The 22,666-nt window shown below is 34.4% G+C and overlaps 3 protein-coding genes across 9 annotated transcripts; 1 reads left to right on the top strand and 2 right to left on the bottom strand.

The window, feature by feature from the left end:
* LOC18602862 lies at positions 2,315–3,887 on the top strand. The gene is made up of 2 exons (XM_007034494.2): positions 2,315–3,055; positions 3,512–3,887. Exons 1-2 carry the CDS (start codon positions 2,608–2,610, stop codon positions 3,751–3,753), a joined length of 690 nt encoding a protein of 229 aa, XP_007034556.1. The 5' UTR covers positions 2,315–2,607; the 3' UTR covers positions 3,754–3,887.
* On the bottom strand, positions 4,388–16,311 carry LOC18602863. Of its 6 annotated transcripts, none has more exons than XM_018119698.1 (18): positions 15,889–16,311; positions 15,446–15,504; positions 15,231–15,312; positions 15,069–15,136; positions 14,383–14,452; positions 13,987–14,068; positions 13,612–13,694; positions 9,225–10,319; positions 9,025–9,087; positions 8,899–8,945; positions 8,417–8,462; positions 8,195–8,274; positions 7,556–7,669; positions 7,014–7,095; positions 6,162–6,287; positions 5,416–5,496; positions 4,780–4,905; positions 4,388–4,629 (listed from the first exon to the last, which is right to left on the bottom strand). In XM_018119698.1, exons 1-18 carry the CDS (start codon positions 16,207–16,209, stop codon positions 4,558–4,560), a joined length of 2,697 nt encoding a protein of 898 aa, XP_017975187.1. In that variant the 5' UTR covers positions 16,210–16,311; the 3' UTR covers positions 4,388–4,557. The 6 variants fall into 6 exon arrangements, with proteins under 6 accessions (XP_017975187.1, XP_017975188.1, XP_017975191.1 ...); XM_018119699.1 differs by having other exon boundaries at positions 13,612–13,676; positions 15,889–16,310; XM_018119702.1 differs by lacking the exon at positions 15,889–16,311 and having other exon boundaries at positions 15,231–15,329.
* LOC18602864 (protein ABCI12, chloroplastic) lies at positions 18,366–22,310 on the bottom strand. Of its 2 annotated transcripts, XM_007034499.2 has the most exons (7): positions 21,876–22,310; positions 21,316–21,432; positions 20,574–20,810; positions 20,092–20,256; positions 19,896–19,971; positions 19,055–19,119; positions 18,366–18,612 (listed from the first exon to the last, which is right to left on the bottom strand). In XM_007034499.2, exons 1-7 carry the CDS (start codon positions 22,242–22,244, stop codon positions 18,457–18,459), a joined length of 1,185 nt encoding a protein of 394 aa, XP_007034561.2. In that variant the 5' UTR covers positions 22,245–22,310; the 3' UTR covers positions 18,366–18,456. The 2 variants fall into 2 exon arrangements, with proteins under 2 accessions (XP_007034561.2, XP_007034563.2); XM_007034501.2 differs by lacking the exon at positions 19,896–19,971.

Raw genomic sequence — 22,666 nt, forward strand, 5'->3', positions numbered from 1 at the left:
GTTTCTCTTTCACTTTAATTTTTGGTGTTCTAATTTTTTTTTCTGGTGTTCGACATGAGCTTTTGAAGAAAATTTCAGATTTCTTTTTGTCGTTGCTGGTGTGCAAATTTCTTATGTTTCACGATTTCTTTTCTTATGTTTCTCTAACACCGGAACCAGAAACCTAAAACCGGTTTAACAGAAGAAACCCTCGAACCGGTTTAACTGAAACCATAAAACCGGTTTAACAGAAGAAACCCTCGAACCGGTTTAACTGAAACCATAAAACCGGTTTAAATCTTTAAAACGGATTCAAACCCTAGAACCGAGCCAGAAACCCTCAAATCGGTTTTCAAAACCCTCGAACCCCCGCCAACCCCTGTCTCAACCCTCTCATCCTTCCTCCGTCCGGCAGTCGCCTTCGTTCGCCCGGGCCTTTCCGACGACGGCTCGCTCTTTCCTTCCCCTTTCCTTCCCCTTTCTGAAAAAGCCTAGCCACCGAGGTCTCCTTCACTCTTAAAATTGTATAATATTAGGTAATTTTAACTCAATAATTTTCCTTTAATTTGTAATCTTTATGCATTCATTCTTCTACAATAAGGGATCTGAAAATATAAATAATATTTCGTTAAATTGAATCTGAAAAAGAATTCTTCCAAGCGGTGATAGATTTAGTTTTAACGAGTGGTGATCATAGGTATGAATCTAAGGGACAGACTGTTGGGTTTCGAATCAGTAGCTTACTGTAAAATTTACCTAGCAACAACGATAGTGGAGAAAACAAATAGTAAAATGCCAGTTTTATCCTTCAAGTACCCATAGTTAAAACAAGAGGCAAACGGTGAAATTTTTTGAAGAAAATGTCATGAGTTTTACACATTCACTAATAAATCTCAGTACGGAGATTGGAGTTGCATTTGCTTGCAAGAAACATTAAATTCAGGATTAAAAAACATGGGTCAGACGGTGAATTCGTTTTTCTTGCAAAATGTAATAATGTGTTGGGCGGAGGAATATTTCCTAGCAAAGTAACAAAAATTAACAGAGGCACATGCCCTTTTTTTTTTTTAATTTTAATTTTGCAAAAATGGTTAATAACCAAATTTAATGTGCAATGGACATGTACTTTGTACATTGGCATGCATGCACAGCCCATTCCTCTGTGCAGGTTCCAAGCATCTTGCCGAATTGAAGTCCTTTTCAGGAAGGGAATCCGAGGAGGTGTGATGATAAATGAATTTGTTGGTATGCAATTATGTTGATTTGGTAAGCTTTGAGAACAGCAAGGGGATGTAAAATTTGTTTGCTTCCCGAAACCCTTAGATGCACAACATCATTATCACTAGGCATAAAGAAGAAATAAGTAAAAGGCACAAGAAATCAAGAATCCTGATAAGGTAGAAGCAGCAGCAGTAGCAGCATTTTGCAGTTTCTGATATGTGTAATTTTCTGAGAATAAAATCTCACAATCTCACCAAATTCCCTGGGAAATTGGTTTGGCCGGACTAGGGCTGATGTGGCTTGTCCTTGCACTGTCGTGGACGGACAAACAGTAAATGAAGATGGGAAACGGATGGTATACATTTGTATAATGGAAAAGATAGACATCCTATGCTGCTTTTGGTCTTTTCCAGACACACTGATACTAAACTTATGACTAATACCTAACAAAACAATTTTGGTCAATTTTTTTTCTACTCTTTTAATTTGTTATGATTTTCCTTTTTTTTTTATTATTATTATTAATAGAATTAAGGGTACTTGCAAAGTCCTAATCTTTGATTCATGAACAAGTATCTGATAAATTGAAGTTTTCCCTGTAATTTTTATGGAGTTGTAATCTCCAACTAGGCCTAATTGAGAATGTGTTTTTGAGTAATGTAGTAGGAAGGAGTTTATACTAACAAGAATTGGGGAAAGAAACCAAAAACTTTATTAAAAGTTTGAATAAAGAAGATGTGATCACATCCAACAGAGACAGTATGCGCAATTATAAGCAATCCAGAAGAAAGTAGGACCATGCAAAGCTGGCATAAAACCATCATTTGATTGGCGAGCAACACATGCAAATTACTTCCACCCCACAAACTTGAATGTGGTGATTTCCCATCAAATGGTTTTTTAGAATTTGGGGAATTGGGAACCAAGCCCTAATTTGCAAATTACGTATTTGAGAAAACAAAGGTCACATCTGAGGAGATGGTGTTCTCTAGTACAGTGTCCTCGTGAAAGAAGGTGGGACCCCATTAAAGTGGCTCAAAATTTGGGTTAATAATTGGAGTTTTGTAAAATCTTTGCTCTAAAACTCTTGCCATGTGAATGGCTAGCATTCTCTTCATTCGTTTTTTTTCTTTTGCATGTACTATTGTCTTGTGTGCTCATCTTCTTGGAGACTTGTAAACACAAAGTCTATTTTCACGGGTCTATTTGACACTTCCCTTCAATTATTTGATGGGGTTGTCTCCAATGTCTAACAGTCAGAAATCACAAACATTTTCATGGGGGCATTTCTTTCCTTCATTGATTGGAGAGCCTCTCTGCTAAGGAGTTTATGTCATTCACACACTTGCTCTTCTAAACCAAAACCCCTTCAATAAAAGATATTGCATTTCCCCCCAATTCCGAACTATGGGTGCCTTTCCTAGCAAGAAAAAGAGCAGGCCCTGTCATGAGAGGAGAAATGTGAAGAGTTTGACAGACAAAATGAGGCTTCTCCAAGAGGAAATCAAGGAAGTGGTGTACGAAAGAGAGAAAGAGGCTAGAGGGTATGAGAAAGAGGTGATGGTTTTTGCATGTAAAGAGGCTGAGTGGAAGAAAGAGAGGAAGAGGCTAAAGGAGGAAGTGAAGAAGCTGAGGAAGTTAGTGGAAGAGAAGGAGGTGAAGATAAGAGGGATGGAAGATTATGCAATGGCGGCTGAGAAATGTGACAAAGGATGGCCATTGCTGGGGACGAGTTTCCTGCTGGAGCAAACGAGGGAGGAGAGGGCAAGGCGAGATGAGGCTGTGGCGAAGTGGAAGCAACTCTATCTTGCCATCAAGGCCGAGCTTGATGATCTCATTCAGAGAACTCACGATGGTCCTATCTCTCTCTCTCTCTCTTTCCTTCTCTTACAGAAACATCTTTCCATATATTCTTCTTCACTTGTTTAATTACTTTCAATTGCAACTTCACCAACCTTATTTTCTTTACAAAATTTCTCTACACAAACAACTATGAGAGCTTGCTTAATTATGTCTACCCTAAGCAAATATCTAAGCTTCAGCCTGCAAATATGGTAGCTACCTAGCCACACGTGTCTTTGTCAGAAGTTTCATAACAATCACATTTTCCTTTTATTTTCCAGCATTTTGTAGGAAAAAGAAAAACTATCTCCTCAAAGGGTTAGTATATACAATGCAACCTTCTTATTAAATTAATGAATACCTAAGTATGTATAGTGTTTCATTTTGAAGAAATAGCTAATGTAGAGTACTTTTATTGAGGTTTATTCTCTATGAAAGCTTAGCTAACAAACTTGTTCCTTTGCCATAGGAGATGCGCTGTATTGGAAAGCTGAGGAAGAGGACATGATAGAAGAGCTGAAGAAGGAAGCGAAGAACAAGGAAGAAACGATAGAAGCTTTGAGAACTCGATTAGCTGCGATGGAGAGGGAAGATTATGAGAGGGGACGAGAGATGGATATTCTTAGGCAAAGCTTGAGAATTTTGGGCACTAACAACAAGGCAGCCTATACTACTAGTAGTAAAGGTACCACTCTGGCTCAGTATTTGTGAAATTAGCCCCCTAGACAAGTTTAGTACTGGTATTTTTATTTTTATATATAATGTGTACACAAAATAAGTTTTTCGATGGATAATAATAATTTTAACGCTGGAAGTGAAGTCCATGGGATAAATTGCTAAGACAATATCAGGATGAAGATGGTTCACTAAATTTTTAAAGACTTGGAGGGAGTTGGACTCACTGACTTGATGTCTATACCCTCTTAGCCAAGAAAAATGTGATACTGATATAGGCTAAAAATGGGGAATCAGCACAAGATATCCCTAGTTTTCCAATCATTACACACGATGGGGTTTTGATTCTCGACATGAGAGATTGATGCTTGATTGTTGGATACTTAAGATTCTCGCATCGATCGTCACTTGCTGCCCAAGTTTGAAGACCATCGTTTTACGTGTATCATTGACTCATTGCATTAAACCATGCATAATGGTCCCCTTTGCTTGATCATTTGCTCTTCTATGGAATCTCTAATGGTTAGCTGCTGCTTCAATCCTTTGTCAATTCCTAATTCCCTTGACAGTGGTGCAGTCAACAAAAGAATTATGTAATCTGATGGTATCTCATTACGAAAGAGAATCAAAGGTAACCCATTTTAAGTCATAATGATTATAGAAAATGGGAAGCAAGAAACCTGGAGTTGACATTTGAGACGACTTATATTATTGCCCTATGAAAGTCACTGTACAAGATATATATTATGAGGGGAAAAAACTGTACATTTCCCTACAGTCTGATGTAATATTCTGACAATCTTTCTTATGTTACCTTTACCAAGGGAAGCTGTTTCTTTCTTAGCTGGTTGACATGCTGCCTTGTTCATTATTTCGTGAGCTTGCAACGGTTTGGTAATTTGATCTCACACTCTGAATAAAGCAGTAGAAGCCGGTTGCAACATTTAGCAGGGTGACATACATAATGATTGCATGATTCAAAATTCCAACAGGTATAAGATTTGGGGAGGAAGATAAACAAGTTAGATAAAATACCGAAATTATTCTAACTACGATGTATACCTCTAGCAGTGTGATGTAATAGAAATCCTCCATATGCTGCATAAGCGCACTCCCATCACGAATTGCACGGAATATGTTGATTTCAGTTTGCAATATCTGTTCAATGAGTTCTCTTTCTCCTTTCATCTGTACAGAGAACGGACCATTCTCAATCAGAAATGTAATTTTGTAAGACATTACTCACAGATGGAGATACATAATAAATCTCAAGGATTAGGTAAAAGAAAAAAAAACTGATGACATCTTAATTATTTGTATAAATCCTGATGCAAGGTTGATAAAGACAGTCTGTTACTTCAAATATTAAGTTATGCTGAGTACCTAAAAGGGAATTTTTATGCTGACAGATAACGTATCTGTATATATGCATTAAAAATCTAGACGTTCCTGGTGATCGGAGACAGATTGGCGATGGGGTCGATGGGGGCAATTGCCCCCACTGAAAAATCCTGACTTTTTTTTTGTTGAATTATGTACTTCTCAAAGGTTGAAGAAAGTTTCAACATATTAACCTATTAATTAAACTTTTAACCCTTTGATTAATAGGTTAAATTTTAAAAGTTTAATAAGATATTCACAACCCTTTGAATAAGTTGAAAGGGTGAAAGGAAAAACATTAGACAACAAAAAACATACAAATTCTGTGACAAGAACATCTGGTGTGTACTCCCCAATCACATCACCCTGATAACCATCTTTCCAGAGCTCCATATTTTCCTGAAAAACATACATGAAACTTATAAACAAATACATGCATAAACTAACATGAGATACCAACAATTAGTCACAATAAAACCAAGAATACAAGGAATTCAATGTAATTGATTAAAGAGTGTGCCCAAGACAATTGAACAGAAAAACTTCATAAGTGGAATTTAGTTAGGCCTAGATATTTATGAATACAAAAAGAATCAAATTATGAAGACTAAAGATAGCTGCCGATAGAGATTACGTTTTCTAAAACAGCATATATTTTTACTCATGATTCAACTAATTTAAGAATTCTGAACAGATGACACAATATGGATGTCTACTTCAAAACAGATTCCAAAAACATGAAGCAAAATATCATTGGAAAACCAGATTTTCTGATTGTTTGATTATTTACAGAAATAAAGGATAACTGATGAGTCAATTCTGAACATAAACCAGCAACAACAGCAAAGCCGCAGAGAGAGCAAGGCAAATCAAGCAGTCAAGGTCACTTAGTCACCCCAAAAGTGAAATTTTTCACAAGAGTTGCCAAAACACCAAATCAAGTAAACAAACACAAATAATTGGCATCAGAATCAAATGCCTGTCATTTGTCCAGTCCATACCACCACATGCATATCATGACTCTAAGCCACATATATTAGAGTTCCAAATAAAAAAGAACTTACCAAAGCATCTCTCAATTCTCCAGCAGCAAGATAAACAGGCTGAGCAACATGGCAATAACCCATCAAACGGGGGACTGTTGGTATAATGTCTCTGTGGTTAACAATTCTCCAGCTATCTTTAACTTTCTGCGCAAAGGTAAGATTCAATTGTATAAACTTTAATGTGTCAAGTATCCCATACAAGATATAGGAGTGAAACGGCATCATCAAATGAAAAGATTGATATCTGCTAAAAGAAATTTCAGTAATTACATTTTCCATGCATCTGGAAGCAGTAATTTAAATTCAAGCACAAAAATGACAGAGTGCCAAGTTTTTTACGAGCCTGTAATTATCTGCAAAGAAATGTTTAAATCAACACGAGGGACCTGACCAGAGTCTTTCGGGAAAAATCTTTAAAAAACAAAAAGAAGAGAAGATGGCAGAGCAGGACCGAATCACTTTTCTGACTTCAATGATTAAACCCTGATAGAACATAAATGTCAAGGCAAAAAGTTCAAAAGAAAAGGTATTCATGATGCAAATAAAAACGGTATAGGAAAAAAGAGAGAGACAGAGAGGAGAATCACAAAAGATGAACTAAAAAACCATAGATATTAGATGTAGCAATAGATAGATGTGTGTGGGTAATTTGCTCAGATTATAGTTGTTGGTGCCAGAAACCAAGAGGAAAGAAAGAGTTTATTCAATTCATGTAAGACGAATGCCAACTAAGTGACACAAATCTTGATAGTTAAATCAGCCTGTCAGCAAGAAATGAATTCAAGAAGAATATATAGAGCTATCAAAATTCCATCAGAGAAAATCCCTATTACTAAGAAAAAGTGAACTGAAGAGAAAAAATTTTAGTACCTCATTATATACTTCTGCAAATCTTCTGTTACCTACTCTAGGAGAACCAAAGTTATACATAGTCACTGAAATCGCCCCATGCCTGATACACACAAATGAGATAGAAAGTTCAATACATTATTTTTTGCTGATTTATGATAAAAAAACCATTAGATCTAAGACCATCAAGAAGAAATAATTTCCAAAAGCTTGCAATTATAAACAAATGCTGTTCAGCTCTCTACAATCCTTGACATGTTCATGGAAACCTGAATAATGCCAACAGAGATTAATTAGCAATTTTAGCATTTAGTCCAGAAGAGTCCTCAGATTTACCAATTTTTCAAGTACTGATGAAGTTGAGGTTTGAAAAGTCATCTAATCCTTCCACTTACACATATTTAGTTGCTTTCTTTCCGTTTTTTTCCTGATTGACATATGTTTAGTTTCTTTTGAAGAGCTACAAGTATAATTTCTCTGCGTTTCTTTATACAATTTGAATAGCATGTTATGCATTGAGAACAAATAAAGAATGTCATTCTTAAGTGAAAAGAGAAACTTACTTTGCTAATTGACTTGATGAAAGTTCAAGAGCAAGCAGGGTAGCTAGTGCACCACCCAAACTATGACCAGTCACATAAACTTGCCATCTACGCAGCGGCTTTGTGGTTTCGTCTCTGTCACACAAACATGCACATAAAACTTCTGTTGTTTAACCAATCTATATTTTGTAATTTCATATATGTAGTGAGTAAGCCTTCTGCTTAACATCAATAAGATCAACTTTCCATGGACAGAAAACTTCTGTTGTAAGAACCAATATATATTTGATGATTTCAAATATTTAGTGTGTAAGTTTTCAGCTTAACATCAATAACATCAACCTTCTACTTTCATGGAATCAAATACTGAAACACACCTCTAATATCCTATATCAAGGTTTATTAAGAGCTTAAAGAGAGAGATTTGTTAGAGATCCAATATTATCTCAATGGGTAACTCACAAAATTAATAAAAATAAGGCAATTGAAGAAATCTTTGAAAAGCACCAATCAAATATATAAATAAAAGCTAAACAACACCTCTAAATATTTACAGATATATGCAAAATTTTTGTACTAAATGTCGACATGTTAGATTTACACTTTAATTGGAGCATAAGCAAAGAGACTCAGACGAAAGTTCACAACAGCAACACTTACATATATCTGATTGATGTTTTGAGGAGGGAGATAATCCTTATCCTAACTGAATCATATGCACTTAAAAATCCACTATGAACCTGCAAAATATAGCCAGCATTCACTAGTTATTCATGCAAGTAAAGTTAACAAAAGTTATCAACAATATGTGCATCTCATATATATTATTTTTGAAAGAAAAAAAAGAAGAAGGAAAAACAGAGTCCATAAGTGCTAGCATACTTGGACTTCTTGCTTGAAGTCTCCATCAATCCTTTCAGGGTTTAGCCTACATAGGCAAGATAAAAGTTGGTATCAGAAAAAAAGTTATAATAAGTGCCTTTCTAAAACGTTAATATTATTAAAAATAAGTACTAGGAAATGAACAATAATGAATCATTGCCTGGATTTGACATCACTGAGTAACATTGCAGATGTTATGATGTCAGATATTCAACAGCAAATATCCTACACACTGTTATTATGATCAACTATTAATCTGCAAATTTATTCAAGATTGTGCTATTTTTCCCCCGCTTAAGGTGACCAAGAGAACAAAGAAGCACCTTGTGATGATAGTTCTTATTAGTATTATGAATAGGCAGACTTCCAACTTTAACCCACATTTACTGAATTAGTAAGAAACCATGTTCAGCAATGCAAGTGAAAAACCTCTCAGGAAGAGAGCAAGAGAGAAGGAGAAGAGGATATATATTTGAGATTACCCAGCAGGAACAAGCATTAAATCTGTCCGTAAGTCCTTCCATCTTGCCTGGATGATCAATAAATAATTAATTTAAGTGCAAGCTAGATAATTCAACTCAGTTTGAGAACAGATAGATGAAACTAACTTGTTCAGTCCCCCTAAAAGCAATAACTAATTGCCTCCTTGCTGAATCACGCCAAATTGCCACCTGCAGGTGCCTACTATTTAGTGATAAAACCAAATAATCCTTGTAATCAAATGGTGAGGTGCTGTGAAAGATAGGGGTTCAAGAATAAGAAAATTATAGCCAAAAGTGAGCTTATTTCCAACAACATAAAATGTCACCTGGGTATCTGTTGTTGCATTATCCAGAAAACATATTTTCTCAAATTCAGATTTGATAAAACTTGGATGGCCCAGTGAAGTGGCAAGCATTGCCCAGGCTTCCATGGCACTTTCAGCAGTTGCAAAGAGTTCTTTCATTTCTTCAGCTTTTTTCTCATCTAATACCGAACCATCCAGTGAGCTAGAGACATTCTCACCACCACTGTACCTAGAGACATTGTTTTCCACTCCTGCAGAGGAGTCTTCTTTAGTTTCATTCTCCTGTCCTTCCCTTTTGGACTGAGAAACTGCTGCAGTCAACACCATTAATGCTCCTAAAACAGAATCAGTTTGCCTTAATACATCCTCTGTTGCCTTCTTTATGTCTGGAAGTGAAGATTGTATACTGCTAATGGTAAGTGGTCCAATCGCTTTATCATTCTTATTTTCCTGATCTTCAGGATTCGCAAACCCAGATTCAAGCACTTTATCACCTTCAATATCCTGATTATCTGGAGTTGCAAGCCCAGATTCGATATATTTAGCTTCTGCAATTTTTCGGGACTGTAGACCAATTTTGTTTAACAAGTCAAATCCATCCCACTTTAATTTCTCTGGAACAGGGACTCCAAGTTTATGAACAACATTTTGATTGATAACATCAGCAAAGTTCTTCCAGAAGTACTTATTGAACTGCATAATTTCACCAACTTGTGCCACTGGTTCAGTGCTCTGCCCATCAGCCATGCCAACATTATCCAAGTGAAACTTCTCTGAATTATTCTCATTGTTGGTACCTGTGTCGATGATAGAAGTTTCTGAACTACTTTCCACATGTAAAGACATCCCTGACACAGCAAAATCATTAGAAGTCCCAACACCTTCTGCTCCATTCTTATTACCATTCAACAATCGTTCCTTCAAAAAATATGCATCATTGAATGACTTTAACTGCCCAAAGGCATATTCCACAAACTGGCGTGCTGGCACAGTCTCAGTGCCAACAAACATTTTTAGAGCAGACTCAAATCCGTTTCTCCGAAGAAATTCTGTAACAAAGGGCACTTTCCACCACATTTTCTCTTTCTCAATCTCATCAAAACTCTTATACTTAACCTGAAACCATACCAGACACAAAAACACGTACAAAATATAAGTTCTACTTGAATATATAAACTATGATTAAATCTACCTTGAAAATGTGTGGTGAAAAGCAGATAAATCTTTCCATCAGCAACACAAGAATTGTGGCAGTCAAAACACCGAGGAAATATATATTAACAAAGAAGTCCTGTAAAACTTAAGCATCAATGTTCATTTTTCTTGCAGGGCCCACAACTCATTAGCTTTCCTATCCATAATAGAAAAACTGACATATCCAAATTACACCAGCTCCATTAATCCAAATATGTAAGAATCAATATCCTTAAGAGTTTGATTTAGGCAAGTATTAATTTTAAAATGAGAGAGAGAGTTCAATAATCAACCTGATTGACCAATACTTTGGCAACTGGCTCACAAAGTGAACAGTCCAATGGTAAGACTATACTAAAAAAGATAAAATAATCAGAAAGGTATGCCTCAGAGGACAATTTCCTTTAAGCTGGTTTGTGAAATTTACACAAAGCCAATTCATTGTACTCAACCTTTAACTATTAAGAATACACAAAATTATTATACTCAATACACATGGAAAGCTCAAATTAACATTTAATATTACAAAACTTGACTGACCACTTCTCATATTTGCTAGAAGATTTTGATGAATAGCTGCCCAGTTAGCATCAGGGTATGCCCTACTCTCACATGAAGAGTTCAAGAACAGTCCTGAACTTGACATAACTTTTAAGAATTACTGAACACTATATGCAACTGAGAACTAAAACCTAAGCACTTAACCTAGTGCACAAAAACCCTGATGATTAAGAGATCTAAAAAAGAGGCACATAAATAGATATCCAGTATCATCTTACTTTGTTTGAGTACTTCAAATAATAGATATTCACTTTACCACTTTCTGATCCCACTTCATATGTGAATGTCTATTATCTAGTTTCTCCTACCAATTTCATGCATCTCCATGCATAATTTGCTCCTATGAGTCAAGCCCATAAACACATAGAAAATTATGAGCTTGCATACAGGTGGTCATTGTAGAGTGACAATGCATCCTTCTCCTAGAAATAGAAAAACGATAGTATATCAACAACCTTGATCATTTAGAAAATTTCAAATATCAGAAATATTTTACTAAAAATAATACTACAATTTGCTGTTGACATCTTCCAAGAGAATGCATATATCACAAGAGATACTCTGGGACCTCATAAACCGAATCCAATGGAAACAACCAAAATCGAAAAACCTGCTTTTGAATGATCATCAGAAAGGTTCCACATAAACTATATCTTAACAGAACCAAACCTAGGAGTCTTTGGGTTATACTCATATAATATTAGAAATATAAGCAGTAATTTCTAATCTTTTGGATTTTTTTATGCTTGCTAAGTTCATAACAAAGATGACTATGCTTAAATATATATTGTGTTTATGCACAATTACAGGCCCAAAACTTGATAGGGCGAGTAATGGGATAACTACAAGAAAATCCATTTTCAGGATAAATGATAATCAAGTCTAGGTACATGAATGGTCAACTTCTCATCCATGCCTTCATTCTATCTATTATCTTTCAAGACCCATCAAACTGAACTTAGTGATTTCTCCCACATTTTTGTTGCTTAAAACTGATTCTCTCCATTGATAAATCCATTATTCTGCACTTAAAGAGGTTCAAAAATAAAAGAATATTTCAGACTGGGAATCAGAAAGACCTGACAAGGCAACCCGTTGAAAATTAGTAGGAACTAGAAAGCTTTATGATAATCAACCCAATACATTTGAGAAAATTTTATCCATTTTGCTCTCCAATAAGCCTTTACCAACAAGATTTCCCTTTATTGGCCAGTTGGATAGAAGTTATACTGCCTTTGCATTCCACTATTTGTTATGTTTGAAGAAAAGATTAACATTCGTTTTAGGACCTAATCTCTTTGAGCACTGCTGCCTTCCTCTGAAGACTGGCAATATTTTCTGCAAACATATCATCAAAATAGATGTTAGGGAGAAACAAGACGGTGCAACAATCGGAGAAAGTAGAAATAACTGATAGATAACAAATTACATAAACAAGCCAAATCAAAATGGAAATAGCAATTGAAGGAAACAAGTCATCATAGAAAAATTAACAAAAAAAGAATTCGAAGAGGCAACAGCATCATTACCTTCAATAGAGAGGGCCCCCTGACATCCCATTCTCCAGCAGTAAGCATCTATATTAGCCAACCGTTCATCCACACCGAAAATCCACATGTGAAATGTTAAAAGTATCACCTAATACTCAGTTAAGGGATAAAGAGTGAATAGAATTGGGAAAGAAATATTAAAAGACATGGAGACATATCTTTAGCCCTAAATTAAAACTGGTTCCTCCAATTAACGGAATGGGACGATGAATTTAAAGAATGTAATGTAGTGAGGTCAACAAATTTTCAAGAAGAAAAGTTTTAAATTCTGTGAGCGTGTACATCCTAAAGAGATGCACTCAGGGACTTTTATAGCTAGAGAACTTGATTTATCAGATTACAACCAATAAGGAATAACTAAGATGTTTATGTGTAACTTTGAGAAAGTGCTAATTATTTCTTATCAACTTCATTCTATTGGAGACTTTCTATTCAGTAATTTATACCTTACAAAATAAAAATTTAGATCAATCACATTTGTTAGAAATATATATTCTGAGATTACCAGAAATTTTGATTTAGGAATCTACCCACAATCCACTATAGGATTTCTCATGCATCTAAAGAATCTAATCTTCCAACAGTACATAAACCTAAATTTAGGAGAACCTTTCACAACAAAAGTTAGAAACGGACTGCTATAAATAGAAAAGAAAGACCCAAAATTAGAAATTTCCATAGGGTCCTTCATGTTTGCATGAGGAATTTCAAATGCAGCAAGCAAACCATACCATAAGCCATTCTTTCCCTTAGAAGAAAACTATAAAATCCGAAAAACCTAAAAGCCCATCTTTTTTCAGTAAACTTGAAAATTCCAATACAGATTCCAACTTACCAAGGAAGAGTTGAAGAGCCTTTTGCTCTATGAGTAGATATTACATCATTAGTGGCCATATCTCTATGATCAATGCCTTGGACTAAAATATGCATTAAAATTTATGCTAAATTTCTGAAGAGAGGAGATATTTCAGAATTCCTCCATTATAATTTTCTAATCCTAGCATGCACTTAACCCAATTTGGAAAGGCAATGAAGCATCCTCTTGGAAGTAAGGAAATACTATTCAGAACAGTTTTTTGTGACAATAGCACGGAGAAACCTACCTCAAGCTGCAACTTGCCACCACCTCCCATTCCTTCCAACTCCACCAGCACCTCATGCAAGTTTCCTGGAAAAAGCACACATTCTAATCCGTGATATTTTAGAACAAACGTATGGAGCTCTGAAATTTGAAACTTTGTCCACTCAACATTCCTAAGCCCAAGCTAATGAAATTGAAACTAGTAGTTAAGTTTCTTAAAGCATTGCTTTAACAACAAGAGATTAAATACATTTTATAAAATTTCAAATATAATAGCAACATAACACCCTCACTTGATGATCACATAACATACCCACTGACTTAGATAAAGCAACATGACAATTGATGGCCTGTTAATCTAATAAATTCAAGTCATGCATGTAGTTCAAATTCCTACCATCACAGAGGCTTTCTAGACTAATGCCTGCATTCCCCATGCGCTTATGCGGAGTCACAAGGTTTGCATCCCAAGCAGCAACCTGAAGTTTGACAGTGCTGATTAGAATCTGTATGATAATCTAGGAATCGTCTGTTATTTCTCACAGATAAAAGGAGTGTTTAATAGTTTCATGTAATCTTACCTACAAAAGTTTAGTCACTCTTTAAGTTAAGTATTTTAATGCAATTATAACTTTATAAATAGGTAAGCAATACAAGAGCCATGCTTAATGAGACAAGAGGAATTGAATGAATAAGAAACTAGAAAACTTATAGACAAAAGCTTCTATCAAAAGACAAGCAAGTAAATAAAATAACAAATGAAACTGGAGATCCTAAGAGATTGCATATGCACCTGAATATATTTCAAAGGAGGCAGTTTAATATTAAAGGTGAGGTCCTCATTCCATTTTGGCTCCTTTGTCCTGCAATGGTACAGAAACTAGTATATGAAATAGATAGGTAAAACTATGTGTACTTTTTTTATCTGCACAATAACTTAAGAATAAATAAACAATAAAAGACAGCTGTAAATGCTCAATATTCTAGATTAGTGGTTCATTGGCTCCACAGTTGACATGTTCCACTAAAAAGAGCTGATATGTATATCCCAAAAATTGAGGTTTAACAGTTCAAAAATGTTTTCCAACCCATAAGTTGTGTTTCTGGCAGCAACAGAATCATCCTCACAAAAACTCTAATAAGCAATAGCCTTAATTCAAGCTTAAGTACAATAAATACTACATAAAGTCATTTTTCCTTGTTTCCCTCTGACATCAGTAATAGAGAGAATAACAATGTACAACATTAAATTAGAACAACTTCAAATGAAGGGTCAGGCATGCTTAAATATGATGGAAAATTTTCCAAAGACAGAGGGAAATGGAAAGAAAACAGCACTGTCACTTTCACATTAGCCAAAAGTTCCAGCTATTAACCGATGTTAAAACAAGCATTTTAGCCATCCTCTTTTGAAAGAGTATCAATCTCAATAATACATAGATTACCTTTAAAATACATATGAAAACACCAATAACTTACCCCCATTTAGTCTTGCTTTTGACAACCTGACCATCCAATTGCATTACCACATATGGATCACTAGTTCCCTGAAGGCATAACAGAAGTTAGAAAACGATATAGTTAAATTTGTGTTAAAGACACAAACACACACAAACCTCTAATTTTCACTTAATTACATACCCATGGATCCATAGCAGGGAAATCAAAACCCTTTTTTAACTTAATAAACAACTGGCCATCATATATCTCTCGTACAAACGACCTGCATTGCATTCACAACTGCTCTAATGCCAGGTTAAAAGCTAAAATTTTACATTAAGATTTCCTTTTAAAAGATATATATTTATCTTGTCAGTGTTTAATTACTGAGAGGAACCATGGAGACCAAAACATACTCTGAGAGATAAACAGTCTTACAATCTGCAGCATCAATTTCACGCCTCCCTATATTTTCCTGACAAGAAAACAATCCAGCCAGAGAAAAAAAAATCAAATTTTAGTGCTAATAAATACCTAGATAACCTTCTTAAAGCTAAGGTTTGCTTGGTTGTTATTTTTTACTTCTTCAAAACTAGCTAAAATGAAATATTTGATCAAACATGAGCACATGATTAAAATGTAATAAACATTCAAACACAATCCTTCTATTTAAAAAAAGTTAAATTTTTAAGTTCTGAAAATTATTCCTCATCTTTTTATTCAAACATCTTCTCAGTAGAAAGTAGAAACACACAAACGTAAAAATTCATAATTGAACCAATTTCCTCACGTTTCTCAGAAACGAAACAGAATCTTTTAAAAAAGAAGAGAAATGGGATTCTCGAGATGAATTACTTACAGGAGGACTAGTATAAGCTTCGAAAGCGAAACCAGCAAGAATAACCGCAAGATTAATATCAAGCGGTGGCCGCTCTTCATCTTTTTTCTCTTCCGATGAAACCTTTTCAATCTCAGCATTCGTTTTAGAGAAACAAGAAATTGATAACACCCCATCTCTTCCTCTAACAATCACATTTCCTCTCGAAGTAGACAAAAACCTTACTTTCTTCCCGTAAAATTGGCGGGAAAATCTAGGAACAACTTTAAGATGAAAATTACTGAGGCGGAATCGACGGAATTGAAGAGGCGAATAGTGAGGTTGGAGGGAGAGGGTAGCCATGAATGAGCTGATACAGTGGCAATTTGTGTAATTTTGTGGAGAGAGAGGGAAGGAGAATTTTGTAGGGATTTTAGTTGACTTATCCTGCACGGCCACTAATGTTGGAAGAATCTTTGAGAAAAAAGGAGGAGGAACACGTGTCTCGTTATCATCGGTCCTCTTTTTAATGCTAGAATATTGTAGACAAGATGACCGTTACAATTTCCGGTAGTTAATTGTAAGACCCGATTAGGATTTCGGAGGTCCAATTTCTCGGGTTAAGCAATCCGTTCCATATTGGAAATAAAACTGTTCAAGGCCCTCTTAAAGACCAAAGCTGCTTTGGACCAAGTTTGGGCTAGGACTCTTCTCTAAAGTCTGAGCCAGTCGGGCTCAATATTTTTATTTAATTAAATGAATAATTTATTTCTTTATATGTATTTTAAAAATTGTAACAAAATGTTTCAAAAAGAATTTTCAACAAAATTAATATGAACTAATTTGAACGTCAGCATAGATAAAAACAATGGAAAATAAAAAAATTCAGTACAAGCCTAAGCCAAATAATTATCTAAATTCTCACAAAGAAAATATGTAATGAGCTAATAAGTCAAATTTAAAATTAGCTCTAATAACTAAGACTTTTTTATTATTTAAAAAATCCTATTGCACTAGATAAAGTCTAATTATTTTGAAATTTTTATTTTTAATATATTTTTTTTTATAAAAATGAATATAAAAATTCAATTACAGCAATCTAGACCAAACAATACCAAGTGAGTCAAAAAATAAAATTGAATTGATGCTAGATGGTGGATGATCATATATATATATATATGTATGTAATCCTAAAGGTAGATTTTGTTATAAATATTAATAAAATATATCCAATTTGTAAATGAAAATTCTAATTAGACTAAACTATTTTTCATTTAAAATATCTTTCTTAATTTAAATAGTATTAGATAATTTATAGATTAATATTACAAAATTTGAATTAATTATACTGGAATTTAGAATTAGAATTTTGCCCATGCAAATAATATTTCAAATTCTATCTTTAATGACCCAAAACACAATTTATTTAAAAATGATTTTTGTTGCCGAAATTATTATGTTTAAGCATTGTTTTTCTTAAAGAGAGTTTGAATGCTAAATCATTATATGTCACAGGCTTGTATTTTATCCTACCTCTTATTGATGTGTTGTCCATTATGTTGCACGAATTCTTACACCCGAATTTATTTACACTCTAACATCTCTCACGAGACAATCTGAAGTAACTCTAATATCAACTTGTTACAATATCATTACTCTCTTCCCTATAAATTAACTTCATAAGTGATCGGTAGTCAGGTTTATAAGGTCTCAAGATTCCTTACTTGCCAAATATTGGATTATTGTTTCTCTTGATTTGGTTCAGGAGACTATTAGGAAGTGCTGCAACTGGGTTATGGAGGTGGTGCAAGTGAAAATACGATGGGTGTTGGGTCTTGAATGGGTGTCTTTGTGTGCTTTGTATTAAACGGTTTATATATTTTAATTTATAAATGAATAACAATAAAGATAAAAATAATTATAATGAAAATAATTATAAAAATATTTCTGTAATAAAAATTTTGTTATTCTCTTTGTTAGTTCTTTTCCTTTAATTAATATTCTTTATTTTTGTTTGTCAAGGGTTATTTAAGTTTTTTTCTTAACCTGCTTGATAGGTAAACAAGTTGCAATTTTTTTAATTGATCAATGGTTGCAATAAAAACCTCTAAATCTAATAGCTCTTTTTCAATAGTCTTACACTATGGTCAATTTTATTGAACTTACTATAGAATATGCGATCTAGTGGTGTCTCTAGTTTGCTTCTCTATTACATTTTTTAAGTTTTAAGTCCTTTTAAGAGGTTGAAAATTGTTTGTTACTCGTAGGTGATATTTAATCTCATGACACATATTAATATTAGATAGAGCGGCAAGACTGAAACTTGAACTTTTTATGCGTATAACATGTTATAATGTATTACAGAAATATTTTGAGTTTTGAGTAACATGCATTACACAAAACTGCTACTTCAAGAGTTGTCACCATCATCTATGATAACTACTGATCGGTTGTCTTTCAGAACTTCGGTTAACAGCATGTTTTCTTCCATCAACATAACCACAATCGTATGAAATGAGGAAGAAACAATACAAAAGGATGATTAGAATTATTTCATTTGGAAGTGAACAGAGATTTCGAGGGAGAGAAATACCAAGAAAGATTGTATAGTTAAGAGACAAGTAAGTACTCAGACAACAGGGCAACACTTGCAACAGCAATCAAACAAAGCAAGGAAATAAAATCTGCCATTTTGAATGATGAGTCTGATAAGAAGTAAAGTTTATGAGCATTACTGTCACCCCTGAATCCCCTAACGATCATCGCCTGTAAAAGCAATATACTTAATTAGGCATTAAAAGTAGAAACATTTACCAGAGGCACTTTACCAAGCAAGTTCTGGCAAATTCTGATGAGACACCAAAATATATGTAGGTTGACTAGAATATGTTTCTCTTTTTCTTTTCTTTTCTTTTCTTTTTTGAAGGGGGAGGGGGATTAACTAGAATATGTTGGGACTGCATTAGAACTATATCCAAATACATGAAAACTGACTGTCAAAATGCATAGTCCAGTTGGATATAGTTCAGGATGGTTAAACACGACCTTAGTTTCTGTCATTGGCAGAGGTAATGCTAAATTTACATAACGACCAGATATACAGCATACGCCATTATATTGACACACTTCATAAAAAATAATAATTGGAAATAACAATGTTAATTGGATAGAGAAATAACATGAAAAAGAGCTCAAGCTGGATATGGACCTCAGAGATTTGCTCAGCATGGCTAAAAATATTTTTGAAGATCCGCCGAATGTAGGAAGCAAAAACTGAAATTGAGAACCAAGGAAAAAATAAGCACTATAATGAAAACATTCAACCAAAAGCAGATAATATGGAATCAAATTCCCCCTTTGTCCCAATTTATTTGGCTATCACACTATATGATAGAAAAAATAGTTAGGCATGAAAATTTTTGAAAAAAATTTAAAACATAAAACTCCATTTATAAGTTTTGCTAAAATTAACATGTTGTACATTAAGTTTTAAAATTTTCAAAGCTGACAAAAAAAAAATGGTTTACATAATGGACAAGCAAATTTGAATAAAGAAATGAGATCAATAAGAAATAAAGGATATTAACCTAGAATTACCTATACTAAGTTAATCAACAGCAAAAGATTAATCACATGCTTCTAACTTCTGGAATTTGTTGCACCTACCAGGTTCCATCATTTTTACCATTAACCATCCTAAAATTTTTCGTCACTTTTTCCTTCCAATTTTATCTTCAGAAGGAAAAAGCAGCAAGTTTATATCAAAATTTGCTAAAGATTTCCCCATTCATGAAGAGTCAGCTATGTAATTCTAAACCGTCATTGAATTCCTCAACATTTAAAATGCAGATCTGTGCAATCTGTAATTTATGGTGAAAGCCAGACATCATGGAAAAACATTTTTTTTACTTTTTACTGGCCATTACATTTAGTTTGTACTGCTAGTGCTGTAACAAACCCTCATCTTCACCCTCCCCCCCCCCCCCCACCAAAAATAAAAAACAGAGACAGAGACAGAGAGACAGTTGCTTGTTAGCGTATATTCTTACTATCAATCGTCTCCATCACTGTCAACTGTTGCCAATTTATCCTACGAGATACAATCCCTAATGCAACATTTCGAACCTGTTAACACATGAAAGTTGACATGGTCAATCCTCCATCAAAACAAACACAAACATGGGGGGAAAAAATGAAGTTTTGTATTTATTAGAATGCGGAAGTAACCGGCATGATCTTTCTTACCTCATCAAACACTAGATTGATAAACCTCAATGAAAGCATGAGTGTAAGAACAATTTCAGCCACTGGGACACCTATTCGCCTCAAAGGGAGCATAAACCACTGCAAAGCAAATGCAAGTTGTTCTGGTGTCGTGGTTGCCAAGCAAAGGCTTGCACTTTGAAGGATCTTTCAAAAAATAGAGACCTATCTCAGAATGATAAAGACTCTATTTGCTTCTAAATGATATATTACGAAGCTAGTATGCAGAATATATACATATTTATGTACTTGTGTATGTACATCCAACATATATAGTTCTAAAAAGTAATATAACCTTTTTGTCACTTAAGTTGCAAAAACTCCATTTCAAAAAAGTAATTTTGAGTGTCTAAATATGTTGTCATTTAAAACTTGCATTATGAAAATTGTAAGGGATTCTTTTCATGATTGCCGTTCAATAAAAGGAAAAATGGAACTATGCGAGGGGGTAATAACCAACTTACAGTGAAGGTTAAACATGATGCTGTGCTAGCAACAGACAAGCCCTTCCTTGTAAACCGTAATGGTCCTAGCTTCATAATTAAATATGAATAGCCACTTAATGAAGCATGAAGTTCAGGCAACCCGGTGATTGAAGATGATGGGGTTCTCGACTGAACAAGTTGTGGTATACCATCAGTACCAAGCCCACACAGTATGAATAGAATTCCACAAAGTAGTGACACTCTTCCCAATTGATCCTACAAGGATTGCTGAATTAGTATGCAAGAGCCAGCAATGTAATCAACGCATACTATTTAAAAGGTAAATTTTACTATATGCATCTAGTATGGGAAGAATGATTTCCCTAGATCCCTGCAAGTTAAACTTCAAACACAACATGTGAAGGGTCAGAACACAAATTAACGTACACACAACAACCATGCAACAAAGGCAGCAACTAAAAGCCATTAGGGTCTGAAGGATGTCTTTAAACAATAGGCATAAGTTAAAACTAGTGTCTAGATCTCAGATCACAAAACCTTTGACAAGTCATCTTCTAAAGTATACCAACTTGAGCAAAGTAACACAACTTCCCCTGAAAAGCACAAATCACTTCTTTTTCCCCTCAACCATTTAAAACTTAACTTGATCAAATTCATTAAGGCAAAAGTTCAAACAAATGTACAAGAAAGTTGCATCAAGGAACTGAAAACTTTATCAAGATACACTGAGCTATAGCAGTTAATGAGTTTAAGAGCTTACCACCCACACATGTTTTGGGAGAACCAATACTGACAAAAGAGCAATATATGCTACCAATCCAAAACGAACTACAATTTGGGAACGTGCTGGTAAAACAACTAATGCCAATAGCCATACCTGCATAATCAATATTAGCATTGGAGTTATTGGGAAATAATGTCACCACAAAATATACAAGTACCCACTCAATGTTTGCCCAATGAAATGCACAAATAAAGCTTAGAGAAAGAAAACCTGTTGATAATTCACAATGATATCATGTTACAATGTTTCAGAACTTCAGCTGAACAATTGTCAAATTGCAACGACGAAAACCATTCAACAAATTCACAAATAAATTCTTCGTTGCAATCCATAACGAAACTAGTCATCTCAAAAAACAACTGAAACCATAAAAAAAAAATCCCCAAAAGGAAAATCAAAATTAGCAAGTAGCCAACTACCCAAGAACCCAAATTGACCAATTTTATCAAAGTTCAATACGGAAAAAGAAAAAGAAAAAGAAATTCACAATTTCACAAAAAGAAAAAACTTTAAAAGATTGAAATTTTAATTATTACCAACTTGATTCTAGGGTCCACTGAGTGCAAAAAAGTGGAAGGTGAAGAAATGAACTGGCAAATGGGACTTGAAGTTGCAGTTGAAATCAATCTCAAAATTTTATCAGCTGCTAAACCTCCCGTGGGTAACCAGCTTACCCAGTTCCTTGATTTACCATTGTTACCATCAACTGAAGCTTTGACTTGGATGTTCCTCTTCTTTGCAGTTAAATTAAGATTGGGGGATTTATTGTAATGTGAAAGGAAGGGTTTACGGTTTGCGTGACTTTGAGGGAGAATTAAAATTTGACTGGGATTTGGGTGGCACAGGATTTTGAAATTAGGGTTTAAGAAATGGAAGGGGGATTTAACCGTTGGAATGCAGTTCATCGGATTGGGATTTTGAGGAGAGAGAACCTAAAGTATTTTCTTGTTAAGGTTGTTGGATTTGATGGCGGGAATTCGGCTTTGGATTTTGGATCTTATGTGGCCCAACAGAGGCCCATTTTCCAAAGCATCCATACAACCAGCCCATCATTGTCCAAAAATGGGTTTTAGACCAAGCTTTCTTACTGACTCCAAGGAAAATGTTTACGGACCCAATAAATTTGGAGAAAATTTTAATAAATAAATAAATACATGTATTTATTATTAAATTAAATAGGTAGATACAGTTAAATTTTAATATCTTTGTAAGGATTAATTAAAATTAATTCATCAAACGTTTCTTATCCCAAATGAACACTTTGTAAGTTAATTAATATATCATTGATTGCATCATGTTGTTATAACAGCTATCAATTAATGTATTG

This window comes from Theobroma cacao, chromosome 4 (assembly GCF_000208745.1).
Source record: "Theobroma cacao cultivar B97-61/B2 chromosome 4, Criollo_cocoa_genome_V2, whole genome shotgun sequence".
In the NCBI taxonomy this organism is placed as follows: Eukaryota; Viridiplantae; Streptophyta; class Magnoliopsida; order Malvales; family Malvaceae; genus Theobroma; species Theobroma cacao.